At 37.3% G+C, this 20,896-nt stretch overlaps 1 protein-coding gene across 5 annotated transcripts in view; it reads right to left on the reverse strand.

The window, feature by feature from the left end:
• The window catches only part of CFAP44 (cilia and flagella associated protein 44), a 149,772-nt gene that overhangs the window by 6,394 nt on the left and 122,482 nt on the right, over positions 1 to 20,896 (reverse strand). For 4 of the 5 annotated variants that reach the window (XM_019839725.3, XM_003991635.5, XM_023260139.2 and 1 more), the window contains 6 exons: positions 18,634 to 18,837; positions 18,200 to 18,395; positions 8,285 to 8,395; positions 6,560 to 6,690; positions 5,165 to 5,281; positions 3,124 to 3,325 (listed from right to left, as the gene is read on the reverse strand). In XM_019839725.3, coding sequence (XP_019695284.2) covers positions 3,124 to 3,325; positions 5,165 to 5,281; positions 6,560 to 6,690; positions 8,285 to 8,395; positions 18,200 to 18,395; positions 18,634 to 18,837 — 961 coding nt within the window. Of the gene's footprint in view, positions 1 to 3,123; positions 3,326 to 5,164; positions 5,282 to 6,559; positions 6,691 to 8,284; positions 8,396 to 18,199; positions 18,396 to 18,633; positions 18,838 to 20,896 lie in introns of those variants that run through there. The other variant, XR_006585066.1, reaches the window with a different exon arrangement.

Consider the following 20,896-nt stretch of genomic DNA (forward strand, 5'->3'; position numbering starts at 1 on the left):
AGGGTTCCCAGTGACTTGTGTAATGTGGTCATGATAATCAGTGATACAAAAATTAAGGTTAGAACATTTGCACATGTGTGCCAGCCTGTGGCTGCCTGCTTGGCCTCTCAGTAAGAACTTTGACTCCCTTCAGCTAATGCCCTTTCTCAGGACAGCCTCATGTACTAGGACACGGACTCTGGTCCTTGCCATTCTCTCTGTGGAACCAGCCTATGCCTTTCTCCTACTCAGATCAGCTAGTGTTCACTAGAGACATAAAGCCTTCTGGAATATTTACCACATGCATTCCCCATGGCTTAGAGCTGTGTCATCCTTGGAATGGAGTGAATGAACTTACCTCTTCCCATCACCATGTTCTAGACTCCCCTCTTCTTGTCCATGGGTCTGGGGAGGAAAGAAGGCAACAACAAGCCAACTGTGGTGTTTCTCATCACTGCTAAGCCTTTGCTTGCTGGCTTACAGAAAAGGAACCCATTCCTAGTTCTACTTTCAGATTCAGATCAGTCTTTAACCAGACTCACAACTTGCTTTTCAGAAAATGGGCCAGGGGATGGGTGAGAGAAGAACTGAAAGTTGCTGAAAAACCTTATATCACACAGATTATTCCCTTTTATTTCCATTCACATTCTGAAAATTTGAATACCTCATTTCATCTTCACACATTTTCCCAAACTGAGAATTACCCAAAGGGAAACAAGCTTCTTTCCTTGTTTTTATACTAGCTTATTCCTCGGTTTGATGAATAGCACTTTCAAATATAAACAATATTCATGAGCTACAGAAGCCAGAGGAATGTGAAGTACATGAGAAGGCCAACACCTAAGAAAACTCTGTGTCTCAAATAAGTGTTATTTAAACCTGGAGTCTTAATGTGTATTTTTTTTAAATTTTATAATCCAGCCACCCATGAAGGCAGAACCATCAACATTCATTGGAAACTGGCCTCTACAAATCCAAGCAACTTGGATTGGTTGACCAGTTGACCACCATAGTCTTCCCATTTTTTCTTTTTCAAATTAAAAAATATAAATATAGTTCAAATGTGGTAAAATACACAACAGAAAAACATATCATTTTAATCATTTTCAACTGTACACTTCTGTGGCATTAAAGTAGTATTGGCAATATTGTTATTTTTAAAGTTGGAAAATTCACAACTTACACTCATGTTCCATATATCAAATACTACAAAAAGTATTTTTTTTTTAATTTTTTTTTTCAACGTTTATTTATTTTTGGGACAGAGAGAGACAGAGCATGAACGGGGGAGGGGCAGAGAGAGAGGGAGACACAGAATCGGAAACAGGCTCCAGGCTCTGAGCCATCAGCCCAGAGCCCGACGCGGGGCTCGAACTCGCGGACCGCGAGATCGTGACCTGGCTGAAGTCGGACGCTTAACCGACTGCGCCACCCAGGCGCCCCTACAAAAAGTATTTTTTAAAGGATAGTACTCTTTATACTGTACATCTTATAGTAACTACCTTAACTCCAGATAGATTAAAAATGCAAATATGAAGAACACTAGTAATAGAGGAAACCGTAGACAAAATATCTTTATGATCACAAAACAGGAAAGGATTTCTTAAGACCTACACATAGACACAATGCAAAAAAAAAAAAAACAAAAAAAAAAAAAACAAAAAAAAAAACAAAAAACAAAAAACAAAAAAAACTTTTTTTTTTTCAACGTTTATTTACTTTTTTGGGGACAGAGAGAGACAGAGCATGAACGGGGGAGGGGCAGAGAGAGAGGGAGACACAGAATCAGAAACAGGCTCCAGGCTCTGAGCCATCAGCCCAGAGCCTGACGCGGGGCTCGAACTCACAGACCGCGAGATCATGACCTGGCTGAAGTCGGACGCTTAACCGACTGCGCCACCCAGGCGCCCCAAAAAACAAAAAAAAAACTTTGATAACATTAACTATATTAAGATTTTAAATGTCTATATCCCAAAAAAGATACACTAAACAAAGTAAAAAATCAACTCGCAAACTAGAAGAAATTTGAAATGCACTTAATGGACAAAGACAGAATACAGAAAGAACTCCCCAAAATCAATAAGAAAACAAGAAATAGAAGTAAAAAATAGGCGAAGTATATAACAGACAATTTACAGAAAAGGAAACACAAATAAATGGCAATAAATGTATGCAAAGATGTTCAACCTCACCAGAATCCAGGAAACATGAATAAAAACCACAGTGAAACACAATTTAACATCCACAAGGCTGGCAAAAAATATTAACACTTGACAGCATCAAATGTTCCTGAGAATATAGAATCTAGACAATTCTCACACAGTGCTGGGGAAGAGGAGGGAGGCAGGAGTGAGATAAAATGGTACAACCACCCTAGAGGGCAACTTGGCAATATATAGGAGAGCTGAAAATGCATAATCCCCCTACAAACCAGAGACCCCGTTCCTGGGGATTCACCTTCTCACATGGGCAGGGAGAGGTGTACAAAAAGGTTTACTCTAACTCCGTAATCACAAAAAAAATAGATATACCCTAAATATCCATCGACAGAAGATTGAAGAAATAAATTCTTTCCAAGTTCTATAATGGAATATGGTAGCAGCAGTTGAAGTGAATAAATTATCTATAGCAATATGGATACCTCTCAAAAAATTGGTTTAATAAAGTGAACTGAAAAATGATATGAACAATATAGTACAGTTATAAACATGCACAAGATTCCATATATTATGTGTGGATACATAGATATGCATGCGTACTTACCTGCCAGTTGACCCTGGGGAAGGGGATAGCAGATAGTATTGGAAAGAGAAGGGGATTCAGTTGTCCCTTCCATGTTTTAATTTCTTAAGCTTGGTTGTTAACACACAGTTACCATGTTACTCTATATTTCATCATGCAAAAAACCTTTTAAACTTAAGAGAAATAGTTTCTATGATAAAAGACTCATTCTTTTAAAACAAGAGAGGGATGCTTCAGTGATAGGAGGAGAGATGGCAGCTAGGAAGACGAGAAGGTGTTTCCTTGCTCTCAGTGGTTCTGATTCTGTGATTATTACTGTTTTCAGAGTTGGAGATGGTCACTTAATAGTTCCTTCTCTTATCAATAGATAGTGCTAGATAAACCATGGGCTTAGTTACTCACTGCTTATAGTTTTTGCCATCTCCCTCTTTTCTCGGATAAGCTGTTTACGCCTCTCCCGGCATTCTTTGTTGAGTTTTTGCTGCTTGGAATTTTCCTCATGAAGCTGTCTGATTCGCTCTTGCAGCCGTCCCAAGGAATGGTTAGAAAAGACCAAGGTTCCAGAAAGATCATTAGGTATTTCTCCAAACACTATATGCTCTATCTATCAAACAAACAAAAACAAAGACCAAATGAAATGTAAGACCACAGAAAGCACTTCCTTCTCTGTCCCTTGTTTTAGGTCATCGCCTTTGGACTTCTATCATTCCCACTACTGAGTAAAGGAAAGCAGGAAGTTGCCTTCAGATAGTAAGCCACATTATGTCCCTTTAGAGACAGCAAATCTTCCCACAGACTATGCCTAATGTCTACTGCATAACCAAGGAACAAGCATTTCAGGGTGGGGATATTAGACAAATTGCTTTATATGGCTAATCCAGTTTGGGTCAGGTTACACAAAATATATGTGAGGCTGATCTAAGGCTTCCCTTCTAAAATACAGCTTTCCCTCTTTACCTGACAAAAGACCTGATAGGCCTTTTCTCTGATATGTATCTTTGCATTTAAATGTAAGCAATAGCACTGCTAGGAATTTATCCAAGGGATACAGGAGTACTGATGCATAGGGCCACTTGTACCCCAATGTTCATAGCAGCACTCTCAACAATAGCCAAATTATGGAAAGAGCCTAAATGTCCATCAACTGATGAATGGATAAAGAAATTGTGGTTTATATACACAATGGAATATTACGTGGCAATGAGAAAAAATGAAATATGGCCTTTTGTAGCAACGTGGATGGAACTGGAGAGTGTTATGCTAAGTGAAATAAGCCATACAGAGAAAGACAGATACCATATGGTTTCACTCTTATGTGGATCCTGAGAAACTTAACAGGAACCCATGGGGGAGGGGAAGGAAAAAAAAAAAAAAAGAGGTTAGAGTGGGAGAGAGCCAAAGCATAAGAGACTGTTAAAAACTGAGAACAGGGGCGCCTGGGTGGCGCAGTCGGTTAAGCGTCCGACTTCAGCCAGGTCACGATCTCGCGGTCCGTGAGTTCGAGCCCCATGTCGGGCTCTGGGCTGATGGCTCAGAGCCTGGAGCCTGTTTCCGATTCTGTGTCTCCCTCTCTCTCTGCCCCTCCCCCATTCATGCTCTGTCTCTCTCTGTCCCAAAAATAAATAAACGTTGAAAAAAAAAAAAAATTTAAAAAAAAAAAAAAAAAAAAAAAAAAAAAAAACTGAGAACAAACTGAGGGTTGATGGGGGGTGGGAGGGAGGAGAGGGTGGGGGATGGGTATTGAGGAGGGCACCTTTTGGGATGAGCACTGGGTGTTGTATGGAAACCAATCTGTCAATAAATTTCATATAAAAAAAATAAAAATAAAAAAAATAAATGTAAGTTGTAATTCAAATAGAGTGTGGAAATGGGCAAAGAGGGAAAAAAGAAAAAGGACGTTTTTCTTTTGTCTTGCCCTTCCTCATTAACAAGCAGCTGTTAAGATAATTCTTGCACCATTAGTTCTTGTCTACTTAAAGATGGTGTGAAAAGTGACCTGTACACAAGATCCAAGATTTCAACTTCTAAGACGTTTCTTTCTTAAGTCATAGGCTGGCTATTCGGAGCACCTGGCTGGCTCTCTTGACCTGGGGGTCGTGAGTTCAAGCCTCACATTGGGTTTGAGGTTACTAGAAAAATAAATAAACTAAAAAGATAAATTAAAAAAAATTGATTCATAGGCTGCTCATTTCATCAGACTGAAACAATTAATTGGACTTTTGAAGTCATAATGGGCCATAGGGAAATACCTGTGTTTGGCTATTACTCTTTCATAACAATCTGAGAATGGATAAGAAAAGTTAGGGTGTCATTATTCAGGCAGAATTCTCAGCAAAGGACTGCACTTCTTCCCACTAGTGATCTGTGAATCTCTCCTGGAAAAGCCTGGGTGTGGTGGCTTTTCTGCTCAGATGGGGTGGGGCATCCACTCCAGACCCATCACCTGGTGGAGCTTGAGGGGAACCACAACGAGCAGTTCATTCAGACGCTGCTGCTTCTCTCGTTGGTAAGCTTCCAGGGCCTCCTCCGCTGCATTCAGATTAGTTGCCACAATTTTTACCTGTGGAAAGCCCCATGTGTGAAATGTGGGCAAGAACCAGCAAACACATACCTCAGGTGATAAAGGAGGACATCTTGGGAGATGAGCAGGACCTGGGCTGTGATTAAATGAATGATCCCAGTTTGCAGCCCAGAAATGTATGTTATTTTCTTTCTGCTAAGTCATGATCCACACCACTTTTTCAATCATTCCTATATCCCCAAGGTTGTAAAGATGTTGTGAATAAAAGTTCAGAAGGCCTATCCTCATCTCCCTTTATTTGCTGCATGAAAAGCAGCACTTGGCATGGAATGTCTTTGTCAAAATGGTGGGAATCTCTTTTGGCCATAATGACCTCAATATATGAAAGGAAAAAAGCCCATTTAAGGCAACAAAACTACTAACTAAAGCATTCATAAAGCATGTTCTTCATTTAAAAAACTTGAAAATCCTCCAAATCATTTCCTATTTGCAAGAGGAGAAACAATCTATTAAAAATATTTGTGAATATGATTTAAGCGATGTGTCTCTAGAAAAGAGTATCTAAGAGGGAAAATGAGCAAATAAGGCGGCCATCCCTCAACATAATTATACCAGTTTAGCTGCATGGTCTCCAACATGGGATGCACGCACCCCAGAGGGTCAACAAAGTGATGTAATGGGGTACAGAAAGACCAGTTTCCATTCCCATTTATTTTTATCTTATTCTTTTTCATTTCTGTGTTTGTGAATGTTATCTAATGTACAAAATATATTAGTACAGTAATTCATGAATATAATTTATAAATAAATGTACATTTATTGTGGGGATACATGCTCCACAATTTTCTTTACATATAGAAGTATGTAGTAAAAAAAAGTTTAGGAATGCCTGGGGGGCTCCATTGGTTAAGCATCTGACTTGCTTTTAGCTCAGGTCATGATCTCATGGTTTGTGGGCTTAAGCCCCTAGACACCATGGAGCCTGCCTGAGATTCTCTCCCTCCCTCTGTCTCTCTGCCCCTCCCCTACTCATAGGCACACATGTGCACATGCACTCTCTCTCTCTCTCAAAATAAATAAACATTAAAAAAAGTTTAGAGGTCAGTGATTTAGATAAAGGAATCCAGTCTTCAAAAGGGCAACAGCTGCCACCACAAATACACTTGAAGAGGAAACACTTAAAATGTAATAATTAAAATGTTTCTTCTCTGGAGAGAAGTCCTAACTTAGGTCATTGCTATGACATGGCAGTATTGCAGCTGGAAGGACAAAAACAGCATGTTGGGAAAGGATAAACAAGTAGGCACACAACCATACTTTTTTGGATAGTGTGTCATACTCCTTTTTGAGGTTATCGATAATTTTCTTTTCTTCAACTAAGGACTCCTCGATGTCCAGCCTTTTCTCTCGAAGTTGAAGGGCCAGTTCAAAAAGACCCACATCACAATCTGAAAAGACAGTCAAAATTAAAAAGAAGCCCCATTGCTATAGAATGTGGTAAGTTTAGAAGTGTAGACTTTGGAGCTTCAGAATTAATAATGACCAGGATGCCTGGGTGGCTCTGTCGATTAAGCATCTGACTCTTGTTTTTGGCTCAGGTCATGATCTCATGGTCCATGAGATTGGGCCCCACTTTGGGCTCCATGGTGTTAGTGTGGAGCCTGCTTGGAATTCTCTCTCTCTCTCTCTCTCTCTCTCTCTTTCTGTGCCCCCCCCCCAAATAAATAAATAAACTTAAAAATAAAGAATTAATAATGACTACACTTAGGGCTCCATTGTTCCAGGTGGAAATTATTAATAGTATAAGTAATCATGATAGCAATTATGATACAGTATTGACATTCTGAGCAGTACTATGAGCCAGGCTTTCTGTTAAGCCCTTTATGCACATTATCTCACTCAAAACTCATAGGCCCCTGCAAGGTAGAAACTGTTGTTCCTACTTTATAGGTGAGGACCCTAAGTCTCAGAGAGGTCATGTAACTGATATGTGACACAGTGGGATTCACATTATCTCTCTATTAATTTCCACTATATCACATCACAGCCACATTTATACACCAAGCAATAGATAAAGAATGCAAAAATAAGAGTATTACAATAGAATTTAGAAACCTTAGTTCTGACCCTAGTTCCACCACTAATAGACGAGCTGTGAGACTTTTTTCAGACCATTTAATCCTGCTGTAAAATAAGCTGTATTTAATCTCTTGAGCTCTATTTCACTCATGCATGTGATTTTAGGAAGTCTCTTGTTTACAACATTAAAACAAGATTTAAACTTTATTTGAAATGAAACTTTAAAATTTATATAAAATGGCTAGGAAGATAAATTTCAGACCAAAAAGAAACTGTTTTTCCTGCACTGGACTATTCATCTATTGAGACTGTAAGAATATTGGTCTAGCTGCTTCAGACTGCTTTTACCAGGGAAAACAGTGAACATAAACTGCTAAGCGTCTCCACGAAATTGGTACAAAGTACCCTTATACAAAGCAGATTTTAAATATGAAAATGTGAATGGGCACCTGTTGGGATGAGCACTGGGTGTTGTATGAAAACCAATTTGACAATAAATTTCATATTAAAAAGAAACAAAAATAAACAAAAATAGGCTTAAAAATAAAGGTGATCATGATATATTGATAAGTTAAAAATAAACTAAATTAAAAATAAAAGTAAAAAAAGAAAATTTGAATGGGTTTGTCAAAATGGGAAAGCTTCATTAAAAATATACACACACAGTACAATCGATCATTTCTCTATAAAATGAAAATTTCTGCATAATTTGACTGTGAATAAACTATAAATTATCTGCAAATTATTTGTCATTCATTAATGGCTGCCTAAGGGAAAAGAAAATAAATCATCCAGAGAGCCAAAAAAAATAAATAAATAATCATTGACTATACTTCATACAACTTAAACCAGTCTTGCCTTAAATTTTATTATGAGACAACTGAGAAACCAAAAAAGGGCCTCCTTGGTATGGTCAGTCCATCTCCACATTTCACAGAGAACACATGGCTTTTTCCAACTTACTTGTTGGGCAAATAGAATCATCAAAAACCTCATCATCAGATCCAGACTCATCTTCATCACTCTCTAGGCTGGATTCTTCTTCACTTGATTCATCACTATCTTCTTCTTCATCTAAATTGAGAGGAAGGCATTGTTAATCAGCAGAGAAGTTCCTGTGTTAAGCTAAATCCCAGATTTTAAAAAAAAGTATTTTTTCCAATGAGTTGGTCATTAGGAAAATAACAGAGAAATCAGGCACTTAGTCAATATGTTTGGAAGAGTTTAAAATGGTTAAAGACAATCCTATCCAAAGCAATCTACAGATTCAGTGCAATGCCTATCAAAACACCAATAGCATTTTTCACGGAATTAGAATGAATAATCCCAAAATTTGTATGGAATCACAAAAGACCTTGAATAGCCAAAACAAGTCTTAAAAGCACAAAACCAGAGGTATCACAATCCCAGGTTTCAAGATATGCTACTAAGTTATAATAATCAAAACAGCATGGCACTGGCAGAAAAATAGACACCTAGATCAAGAGAACAAAATACAGAGCCCAGAAATAACCCACATTTATATGATCAATCTGTGACAAAGGAGAGAAGAATAGACAATGGGGAAAACAGTCTGTTCAACAAATGGTGCTGGGAAAACTGGACAGATACATGCAAAAGAATGAAACTAGACCACTTTCTTTGGGGGGGGGCGGGGAGGCACTTTCTTATACCATACACAGAAATGAACTTAAAATGGATTAGAGACCTAAATGTGAGACCTAAAACTATAAAACTACTAGAAGAAAATATAGGAGGTAATTTCTTTGACACTGGCAAATAAAACCCATCTTTCTAGATATTCCTCCTAAAGCAAGGGAAACAAAAGCAAAAATAAACTATTGGAACTACACCAAAATAAAAATCTTTTGCACAGTGAGGAAAACCATCAACAAAACAAAAAGATAACATGGTGAATGGGAAAAGATATTGCAAATGATATAAACAATGAGTTAACATCCAAAATATATAAGGAACTTCTATGACACCAAAAAAACCCCCAAATAATTTGATTAAGAAACGGGCAGAGAACCTGAATAGATATTTTTCCAAAGAAGACATACAGATGGCCAACAGACACACATGAAAAGATGCTCAACATCACTCATATTTCAGGGAAATGAAAATCAAAACCACAATGAGGTATCACCTTACACTTGTCAGAATGGCTAGAATCAAAAAGACAAGAAATACCAAGTGTTGGTGAGGATGCAGGGGAAAAGGAACCCTCTTGCACTGTTGGTGGGAATGTAAATTGGTGCAGCCACTGTGGAAAACAGTATGGAGACTCCTCAAAAAATTAAAAATAGAGCTACCATATGATCCAGTAATTCCACTATTGGGTATTTACTCAAAGGAAATGAAAACACTAGTTCAAAAAGATATATGCACCCTTACATTTATTGCAGCATTATTTACAATAGCCAAGATATGGAAGCAACCCAAGTGTCCATCAATACACACATATATACACAATGCAATATTACTGAGCCATAAAAGAGAGGTGAGCTCTTGCTACTTGCAACAACATGGATGGATCTAGAAGGCATAATGCTAAGTGAAGTAAGTCAGAGAAAGAGAAATACCATGTGATTTCACTTACAAATGGAATTTAAAAAACAAAAACAAATGAACTAAGAAACAAAAAAAGCAGGAGCAGAGCCATAAATAGAGAAAACAAACTGATGGTTGCCAGAGGGATGGGTGAATGGGAGTAGAAAATATAGGCTTTCCAGTTATGGATGAATAAGTCATGAGACGAAAGGAACAGCATTGGGAATATTGTCAGTGGTACTGTACTAGTGTTGTCTGGTGACAGATGGTAGCTACACTTGTGGTGAGCAGAGTATAACATAGAGTCACTATGTTGTACACTTGAAACTAATGTAATATTGTTTGTCAAGTATACTTCAATCAAAAATTATTTTTCTTTAAAAAAATTTTTTTAATGTTTATTTATTTTTGAGACAGAGAGAGACAGAGCATGAACAGGGGAGGGGCAGAGAGAGAGGGAGACACAGAATCCGAAACAGGCTCCAGGCTCTGAGTGGTCAGCACAGAGCCTGACGCAGGGCTCGAACTCACGGACCGTGAGATCATGACCTGAGCCGAAGTTGGATGCTTAACCAACTGAGCCCCTCCCAGGCGCCCCAAAAAATTATTTTTAAATAAATAAAATTCTACAAAATAAAATAACCAATTAAAAACAAACAAAAAATAAATAAATGGTTGAGGATGCAGAGACCATAAGCTCAAATGCCTGCAGAATGTTGTGCAATTAATTTCAATGCATTGAGTCGAAGAGGGTTGAGACCAAGCTGCCAAACTGCTTATGCTGTGACGCATCTAACACACCCTTGGTTTTATAGGTCCACAATTACTAAATCATAGTGCCTTGAAAAGAATATTTGCATAACTTCCCTGAAGTAATGCTATTTATAATCTTTATTTAACCTACTTTGTGTGAATATTTGTCTTGCTGCAAAAATATTAAGGTGTTTGATTTTAGAGATCCTGCACTAACCCATGTTGGGGGTGTTAGTTGACAAAGTCTCTCTTCTTTGACCAAACTGAGTCAGGTTCCTCTGAGTCCTCTCTCTGACAAGTAGTGGACCATAGGTTTGGCTATTGACCCATTTGTCCAGTTTTAGCAAGAATCCTGCAGCATCAATTTAGTAAAATTCCCACACTCTTGTTTTTGATCAGATTCCTCCTTATTCCTTATCTTCACTATCTTTTTACTCTGGCCAGGCTTCAGTAAGAATCCTGTTAGGTCAGTCTTGCAAAGAATTACCCTACCTCTTAGTAATTTTCCACCCACTGACTCCCAACCTGTTCCTTGGCTATAACTCTCCACTTGTCCTTGTTATATTCAAAGCTGTGCTGATCTCTCTCCCCTATTATAAAATCCCACTGGGGGCACCTGGGTGGCTAAGTGGGTTGAGCGTTCGACTCTGGCTCAGGTCATGAGCTCATGGTTTGTAGGTTCAAGCCCACGTTGGTCTCACTGCTATCAGCACAGAGCCCACTTCTAATCCTCTGTCCCTTCTCTGTCTCCCCCCACTTATGCTCTCTCTCAAAAATAAATTTTAAAAATAAAATAAAATCCCCTTGTAGTAGTGACCCTGAATAAAGTCTGCTTTATTGTTCTTTAACAAGTGCCATGAATCATTTTTTCTTTAACAGTGCCATATACAAAGCTTTTATAAAATATAAAAAAATGTAAATACTAAAGCTCATCTGCCCCCAAGAGTTTTAGATACGCGATTGTAGATTCCCACTCTATGCTGTTTTCTTTTTAAACACTTTGAGGCGATTTATGAGCCATAGATTACCAATTGGCAATTTCTATTTTATGGAACATCAAATTAGAAATAAGACATGCACCTCATACTCTCTAGAAGATTTCTTAAATTTATTATCTCCTTAAAATTATTTTAGGTGGTCTGTACCATTTTATGAAATAAATCAGCAGAGTTTAAAATTAGACTAAAATTCTTTTCATAGATTTCAACTTTGAGGAAGATGAATTAGGTCTATTTTTTTCCTATTCCTCCTGCAAAATACAGCTAAAATCTGGACATTATATGTAAAATAAACAGAAGATTCTGAAAAATGGAAAGAAGGCAGACTAAATATGAACCTCAGGACCTGAGAAACAACACTGTGGTGATTTTTTTGGGTCTTCTTTTCCTCTTATATTTCAGACTTAGAAATGAATAAATTAGTGGCCTGGAAACACCAGTAGATACAGCTATAAAAAGGCCCAAAAAGAGCCTGCTCTCTCTAGCCAAACAGCCAAGAAAGAGGAAGCCTAACAAGACAAATTTTTTAGATAATACTCTAAATAAACACCACAGGAAAAAAAATTGTGGTCCCACTCCCACCCCCATAAGTGAAGGTGAAGTGGGGAAACTAGACATTCACCCTTGCAAAGCTGCAGTCAGGTACCCCACATTCCCACCACCCAGGATGGTATCAGAGAAGACCAAGCAGGGAACCGGGATATTTGTTCCTGCTGGCTGGTAACCAGCCCTGCTTTCAACCCCCACCAAGATGTCTGTGGAGACCACACGGGCACCCTGTATTTCTACTTTTACCTGGCAACAATAAGACTCACTTCCTCCTCCCACACAGGTCACATTAGAAGAAACCTAATGGAGGAGGAGGAGGAGGAGAGGATGGGGAGGAGGAAGAAGAGGAAGGAGAAGGTGAGGAAGAATAAAAAGAGGAAGGAGAAGGAGGGGAAGAATAAGAAGAAGAAGGAGAAGCAGAAGAAGCAGAAGCAGCAGCAGCAGCAGCAGAAGAAGTAGAAGAAGAAGAAGAAGAAGAAGAAGAAGAAGAAGAAGAAGAACAACAACAACAACAACAACAACAACAACAACCCTAGTGGAGAGTCAGGACTTTCACCATTGCCCACAGGTACCAAGGCCATCCTCACTATGTTGTCAGTAGAGACTACATGGAGAATCAGAACTCCAGAACAAAGAGATCCTCCTTCCCTTGAGTCACAGTGAAGGCTGAGTACCTCCACCTGGCAATAAGGAATATACACATACCCTTTCTCTGTCAGAGCAGTGTTAGAGAAAGCCAAATAAAACAGAGGAATTAAGTAAGATACAAAGTCTCCTAACATAATATGAAAGTTTCCAGGTTTCAACTGAAAGTTACTAATCATACCAAGAACCAGGAAGATCTCCATCTGAATGGGAAAAGACAATGCATAAATGTCAACATTAAGACTACAGAAATGTTAGAATTAATTGACAAAATATTTAAAATAGCCATAATGAAAATTCTTCAATGACCAATAATGAACACACTTTAAGCAAATAAAAAAATACAAAGCCTGTTCAAAGAAATAAAAAGTATCAGGAAATAAATGATACAAAAAATAATTAAATGGAAATTTTAGAACTGAAAATACAATAACTAGAACAGAAACTTAGTGAATGGGCTCAACAGCAGAATGGAGGGAGACACAGGAAAGCATCTGTAAACCTGAAGAGAGAACAATGGAAATTAGCCAGTTTGAAAAACAGAAAGAAGACTAAAAAAACAACAACAACAAAAAAAAAAAACAAATCCCAAGCCTCAGAGTCTCAGGGACCTATGGGACTATAATGAAATGTCAAACAGTCATGCCATGAGTCCCAAAAGGACTCATGTAAAGGAGTAAAGAAAGAGGGGGTTCTCAAAAGCACTTGAAGAAACAATGACTAGAAACTTCTCAAATTTGGCAAAACATAAGCCTACAGATAAAAGGAGTGAAGCCCCATCAGTATGAACCCAAAGAATCTACTCCAAGGCACCTCATGGCCAATCTTCTGGAAACTAAAGATAAAAAATCTTGAAGGCAGTGAGGGAAAAGTGATTCTTCACCTATAAGTGATGAACAATTTGAATATCAGGGTATTTCTCATCAGAAACCATGGAGGCCAGAAGGAAGTAGCACAATATTTTTCAAATGCAGAAAGAAAAAAAAAAGTAAACCTAAAATCCTATACCCAGGGAAAATGTCTTTCTGAAATAGAGGAAATCAAGACACTTTCAGATTAAGGGGGGGAAAAATTGCCACTAGTATACCTACCCCAAAAGAGCAGATAAAGGAAATTCTCTAAACAGAAGGAAAATTCTTTTTTTTTAAGGAACTTGGAACATCAAGGAAGAATAAATATGATAAGCAAAACTATAGGTAAATATAATAGGCTTCCCTCCTCCGTTTGGGGGATTTAAAGGCAGATGAGGATTCTATACATGACTTAAACTGGTAAAATGATGACACTGGTGGTCTGGGATAAATTATGTATATATAATGCAATTTATAAATCAATCACTAAAGATGTTGCACAATGAGATACACTCAAAACACTAGAGAAAATTAAAATGGAATTCTAAAAAATGTTCAAGTAGCCCATAGGAGGACAGGAAAATGTAGAAGATAGAAAACAGAGATAATAAAAAAAAAAAATTAAACGACAGACTTAAGCCCTAACACATCAAATGTAAATGGTTTAAGTATACCAATTAAAAGACAAAGAGTGGGTGAAAAACGTTAACTATATGCTATCTGCTAGAAATTCACTTCTAATAATATAGTCAAATTGAAAGTAAAAGAAAAGATATATCACGCAAATATTAACCAAAGCCAAGCAAGAGTGGCTATATTAACATGAGATAAAGTAGACTTCAGAGCAAAAAAAAAATTACTCTAGAGAGAGAAAGACCTTATATAATGATAAAAGTGTCCATCTACCAAGAAGACATAGCAATCCTAAATGTGTATACATAAAAATAACAGCGAAGCAAAAACTGACAGAAATGAAAAGAGAAATAGATAAATCCATGATTATATTTGGAGACTTCAACACCGCCTCTCTCAGCGTTTGATTAGAACTATACAGAAAATCAGACTACAGACTACAGAAGTTGGTTAACAGCATCATTAACCAATAGGATCTAATTGACAGTAATAGAAGACTTAACCCAAAACAGCAGAATATACATTCTTTTCAAGTACCCACACCAAGACAGACCATATGTTAGACCATTATACAAATTTCAACAACTATAAAAGAAGTATAAATAAACACATTATGCATATAATGTGTTCTCTGACCACAATAGAATCAAACTAGGAATCACAAACAGAAAGAAAACAGGAAAATCTCAAAACACTTGGACCCAAACAACATACTTCTATATAATCCATGGGACCTAGAAGAAAGATCAATGCAAATTTTAAAACTACATTAACATGAATGAAAATGAAAAAAAAAAAACTTACCAAAATTTGTGGAATACAGCTAAAGCAGTGTTGAGGGAAATTATAGCACTAAATTAGAAAAGAGAAAAAGTCTTAAATCAATAATTCACCTTAAAACCTAAAAACAGAAGTGCAGAATAAATCCCAAGCAAGCAGAGGGAAAGTAATAGTAAAGATAAGAGCAGAAATCAATAAAATTAAAAGCAGAAAAATAGAAAAAAAATCACTTCAGCAAAGAGCTGGTTTGTTCTCAAAAAGATCAATAAAATTGAGAAACCTCTAGCAAGTCTAAAATAGTAGGGAAATAAGAAAAAAAGCTACCAATATCAAGAATGCAACAGGTGATATTACTACAGACATTACTAATGACCTTGCAGACATTAAAAAAGATAACAGAAATACAACGAACATCCCTACACACATAAATTTGGCAACTTGGATGAGACAGACCACTTTCATACATACAAAAATACAAATTACCACATTTGAAAAATTCTATAACTATTAAAAACATTGACTCTGTAATTTTAAAACTACCCTAAAGAAATCTATAGGTCCAAATAGTTTCTCTGGAGAACACTGCCAAACATTTACATGATTAACACCATACACATTATCTTCTAGAAAATCAAAGAGAAGACCTCCTGATTCATATTTTGAAGCTAATATTATCCTGATACTAAAACCAGACAAAGACAGTACAAAAAGGAGAAACAAAGCAAGCTACAGACCAATGATCCACATGAATATATAGACATAAAATTTCTTTTTGTTTTTTGGGGGTTTAGGTATTTTTGCTGTGTGTGTGTGTGTGTATGTGTGTGTGTGTGTGTGTGTGTGTGTGTGTGTGTGTGTGTGTTTTAAGTAAGTTCCACACCCAACGTGGGGCTTACATCACAACTCCAAGAGCAAGAGTTGCATGCTCAACTGCCTGAGCTAGCCAGGCGCCCCTAGACACAACATTTTTAAATAAAATATTAGCAAATAGAATTCAACAACATATAAAAAGAATTATGTAACATAGGGAGAGGATATTTCAAGGGTGTAAGTCTGATTCAATAATCAGTAATCAGCCCATATAACCCACCATATTCACAGGCTAAAGAAAAAAAATCACATAATCATCAACCAATACAGAAAAACATCTGAAAAAAATCAATACTCATTCATAATGAAAACTAGGAACAGAGGGGAACTTCCTCAACTTGATAGAGTATCTATGAAATACCTACAGGTAGCATACTTAATGGTGAAAGATTGAATGTTGTCCGCCTCAGATTAGGAATAAGGCAAGGATGTCAGCTCTTGGCACTCTATTTCAATATAATACTGGATGTTCTAATAAGTGCAATGAGGCAATAAAAGAAAATGGGCATAAAGATCAGAAAGAAAGAAATAAAACTGAACATATTTGCAGATGAAATTATTGTCTACATAGAAAATCCCAAGGAATCTATCAAAAACTCCTAGACTAAGTGATGTCACAAGTTAGGTGATCAATATCTACAAAGCAACTGTATTTCATATGCCAGTGTGAACATGTGACATCAAGATTAAAAATAAAACAGCATTGGGGCGCCTGGGTGGCTCAGTCGGTTAAGCATCCGACCAGCTCATGTCATGATCTCGCGGTCCGTGAGTTCGAGCCCCACGACGGGCTCTGTGCTGACTGCTCAGAGCCTGGAGCCTGTTTCAGATTCTGTGTCTCCCTCTCTCTCTGACCCTCCCCCGTTCATGCTCTGTCTCTCTCTGTCTCAAAAATAAATAAATGTTAAAAATAAATAAATAAATAAATAAATAAATAAATAAATAAATAAAAAACAGCATTATAAAATTGTACTAATGTATATTATTAGTATGCCACTTATTTCCTTTTCTAGGATTTTGTATGAGATTTTAATAAAATATTTCTACTGCTAAAAAAATTAAATAGCACTTAAAATCACTTTTAAAAAAGGAAATACTTGGTATAAATCTAACAGAACATGAACATGAGTTTTATGTTGAAAATGATGCAATGCTGATGAGAGAAATCAAAGCTCTAAATACACACTGTGCTCATTCACTGGATGATTCAATGTAGTAAGGATGCAGGTTCTCTCCAAACTGATATAAAGGTTTAATACAATTGCTGTCAAAATTCCACCAAGATTTTTTGTAGATATAAAGAAATATTCTAACATACGGGAAGTTACAGGAAATAGAATAGCTAAAATAATACTGAAGAAGATGAATAAAATGGAAGGAATTAGTCTACCTGACTTCAGAACTCAACGGCCTTTGTAATTAAGACTGTAGTATTGGTGAAGAGGAGACAAATTGATCAACAGAGCCAAACACGCAGAAAGAGATCCACACAAATACACCCAAGTGATTTCTGACAAAGATCAAAATCAATTCAATGGGAGAAAGCTTTTCCAACAAATGGTGCTAGAGCAATTGGACATTCACAGTAGGCAAAAAAAGACCTTGGCCTAAGTCTCACGCCTTATATAAAAATTAAGCCCAAATGGATCACAGACTTTAATGTAAAACTATAAAAATTTTAGAAATAGATAGGAGAGAATCCTTGGGACCCAGGGCTAGGCCATGAATTCCTAGACTTTGACACCAAAACAAGATCCAAAAAAAAAGAAAAAATGATAAATTGGACCTCAACAAAAAATAAAACTTTTGTTCTGTCAAAGACCCTGTTGATGGAATGAAAAGAACAAGCTGCAGACTGGAAAAAAATATCTGCAAAGCATCTGACACAGGACTAGTATCCAGACCATAACAAAGAACTCCTAAACTTCAAGAATACAAAAGCAAAAATCCTATTCAAACATGGGCAAAAGACATAAAGAGATATTTTATCAAAGATGACAATCAATTGGGAAATGAGAAGATGTGCTTATTAAATGAAACTACCCTAAAGCTGCCTTGGACCAGATACACACACACACAAGTTAACTCCAGATGGTTAGAGACCTACAGGTTTATAATCTCTTCTTCAACCTCAGAACACCTCTATGTTGTAGTGAATAAAAGGTGAGAAATACGTCCTCAGCTACTTCTCCGTTTCATGCTAACGAGAAAAAAGATAAGATCATATGTTAGAAAGAAATTCAAACCGGCATCTCCTTCAACCTCCTTTTTCTTCACCCGCTTAATCCTCTTCTTCAGGACTTTCATGAGGAAATTAGTAAATTTATTGTTTTCTCCAAGAGCTGCTTGGAAACCAGCATAGAGTGCTTTTTCTTGGTCCTGGAGCTTGGTGATTTCATTCTTTTTCTCTTCCATCTCTTTAAGAGTTTCATTTATTTTCCACTAAATGAACAAAAACAGGAACAAGTGATAGAGTATTTCTGATAAACCAGGCTCAGAGAACAAAGTATATTACAATGTAAGGTTACAATTCACAAACATTTGGAGGGAGAAAAGACAAGAGAGGAGGATTAGAACAATGGAGGGAATTAAGCTGAGAAGATGAAGAAGGAAAAGAAGAATCAAGTCCCCTCCGTAACTAGAGGATACAGCCAGCCAGCACTCTCCTGTCTGTTCATACTTGCATATCCTGTTCTTCTTTGTCTAATGAATTAACACGCTCTTGAAGTATGTTCTCCTGTTTTTCAAAATTCTTGAGGAGAAGCATTTCTTGAAATAATGTGACATGGTGAAGGTCAGATAATTTCATCTGAATATCTAGTTTCAGTTTCTGATGCCTCAGAAGACGAAGCTCTGCATCAAAGGTGACAATCAGTTCTTTGATCTGAGGTGGAAAAAGATTTGAGGGTATATGAAAAGTTAAGACCAGGTAACTGTATTTGTAAAACTACCTAAAAATACCAGTTTGTTTAGGTAAAAGCATTTTCTCATTATACCCTTATTATGGAGAAATAATTATATGGGCTCATGTGGCATGTATGTGTAAGTCTTACAAATCAACTTAAGTGGTAGGGATTCTGTAACTATAGTCCTTCCACCTGTTTCTTTACCATTGATTAAGCCATTGTGAATGCCCTTCTTGCTGTACTGTATGGTTTAAATCGGAGACTATGAGCTCCTTGTGCATAGTGTTTATATCTGCCTCCACTCTACCTGACGGTATCTCTACAGTGCCTCTCATACAGGAAGCACTAAATATTTCCCTCAACTTCTTATTCTGAAAATTTTCAAACATTTTAAAGGTGATTTAATTTTATAGAGTTGGGCTGAGAACAAAGTACTCCCCAAGCCCTGGTCTAAACCTTATCCCACGGCCATCCCAATGACTTTAAATGCTTGGTTTTGCTGATCTTGGCACAGTTTCCTCCTCACCCCATCCCGAAGGAGGGAAGACATCAAGAGAGAGTCCCAAGGTCTGGTTCTCCTGAGGAAACTAGTACCATAGGTAGAAGACAAACCATTCCATGTTTTTCATCAGTCTGTGAATCATGGGGATCCTCAACAGTCAAAAACGTGTAATGAGTGAGGGCCCAGCATATGGCTGAAAAACATTAAGAGATCTGTAGTTTGGGAACAGTGAAACTACTGCTAGAGAATTTGAGAGCTTAAAAAAAAAAAAAGAGGAGTACCTGGGTGGCTCAGTCAGTTGGGTGTCTGACTTCGGCTCATGTCATGATCTCCCAGTTCATGAGTTTGCGCCCCGCGTCAGGCTCTGTGCTGACAGCTCAGAGCCTGGACCCTGCTTCAGATTCTGTGTCTCCCTCTCTCTGTGCCCCTTCCCCACTTGTGCTCTCTCTCAGAAAGAATAAATGAATAAACTTTAAAAAAAAAAGAAGAAACCTTTTAATTATCTATGGTTGTAGACTAAGTGGGCTCCTCTTTAATGTTTGTTCAACAAATTTGAATTATCTTGATATTTATTTCAAGGCAGGACTGTATTTATTTTAGTGTAACACCATTCTGGAACTGTACCACTTAAACACATAGGTGTTTAAGTTTGTGAGGTTCACACTTGTTTTGCTGTCACTTATCTGATAGTCTATAAGCTTAATTAGGATAGAGAATATGTCTGGCTAGAGTACTGCTACATCCCTACTACCTAACTACCACTATTCCTGCGCAAAGAATGTCCAATGCATATGTTAATGCCATTAATACATTAGCTACAATGAAATCAATCAAACTCTTTATTGAATATCTACCATAGGTCTGGCATTTCCTAGACACTGTAGGCAAATCAAAAGATGATTATATGTGGCCTTTCTCTCAAGAGCTGTGAAATCTAATTTGCAAGACAAAAATAACACATTTGAGTTGAGCACTGAGTGATGTACAGAATTATTGAATCATTATATTGTACCCCTGAAACTAATATAATATTGTGTGTTCATTATACTTCAATAAAACAAAGAATACACATAAAACAGCAAGAAAAATAAGTGCAAAACCTGAGGTGCTACTTATAGGTTCACTTGGAGCTTAGAAAAAAGATGAGTATGTAATGTGGACAGAAGGTTCTGGAGAAGATTTGGAACTGTGATGAGTTTTGAATGATGACTCACATTTGAAAGGAAAGCAATGCAAGTAGAAAGAGATAACAAAGGAAAAAGCAAATATAAAACTGAGAATGGGGTGGGGAACAGAAGCAGGGAGAGGGAGGAAGAGTAAGGCTGGATGAAGTACAGATATTGGGTGAAGAATACGTTTGGGAAACTTTCAGGGGTGCCTTCACAGGGTGGAGCTGGACAGACATTTAGGAACAAAATTCTACGCTGCTGGCAGCAGAGAGCTGTCTATCTGGGAAAGGTCCTTTTCCTCCCAGATTTAGAGCACCTCCTATACAACTGGCCGCAACCTGATCTGGTTTCCTAGAAAAAAAGATA

The sequence above is a fragment of the Felis catus genome, chromosome C2 (assembly GCF_018350175.1).
Source record: "Felis catus isolate Fca126 chromosome C2, F.catus_Fca126_mat1.0, whole genome shotgun sequence".
NCBI lineage: Eukaryota > Metazoa > Chordata > Mammalia > Carnivora > Felidae > Felis > Felis catus.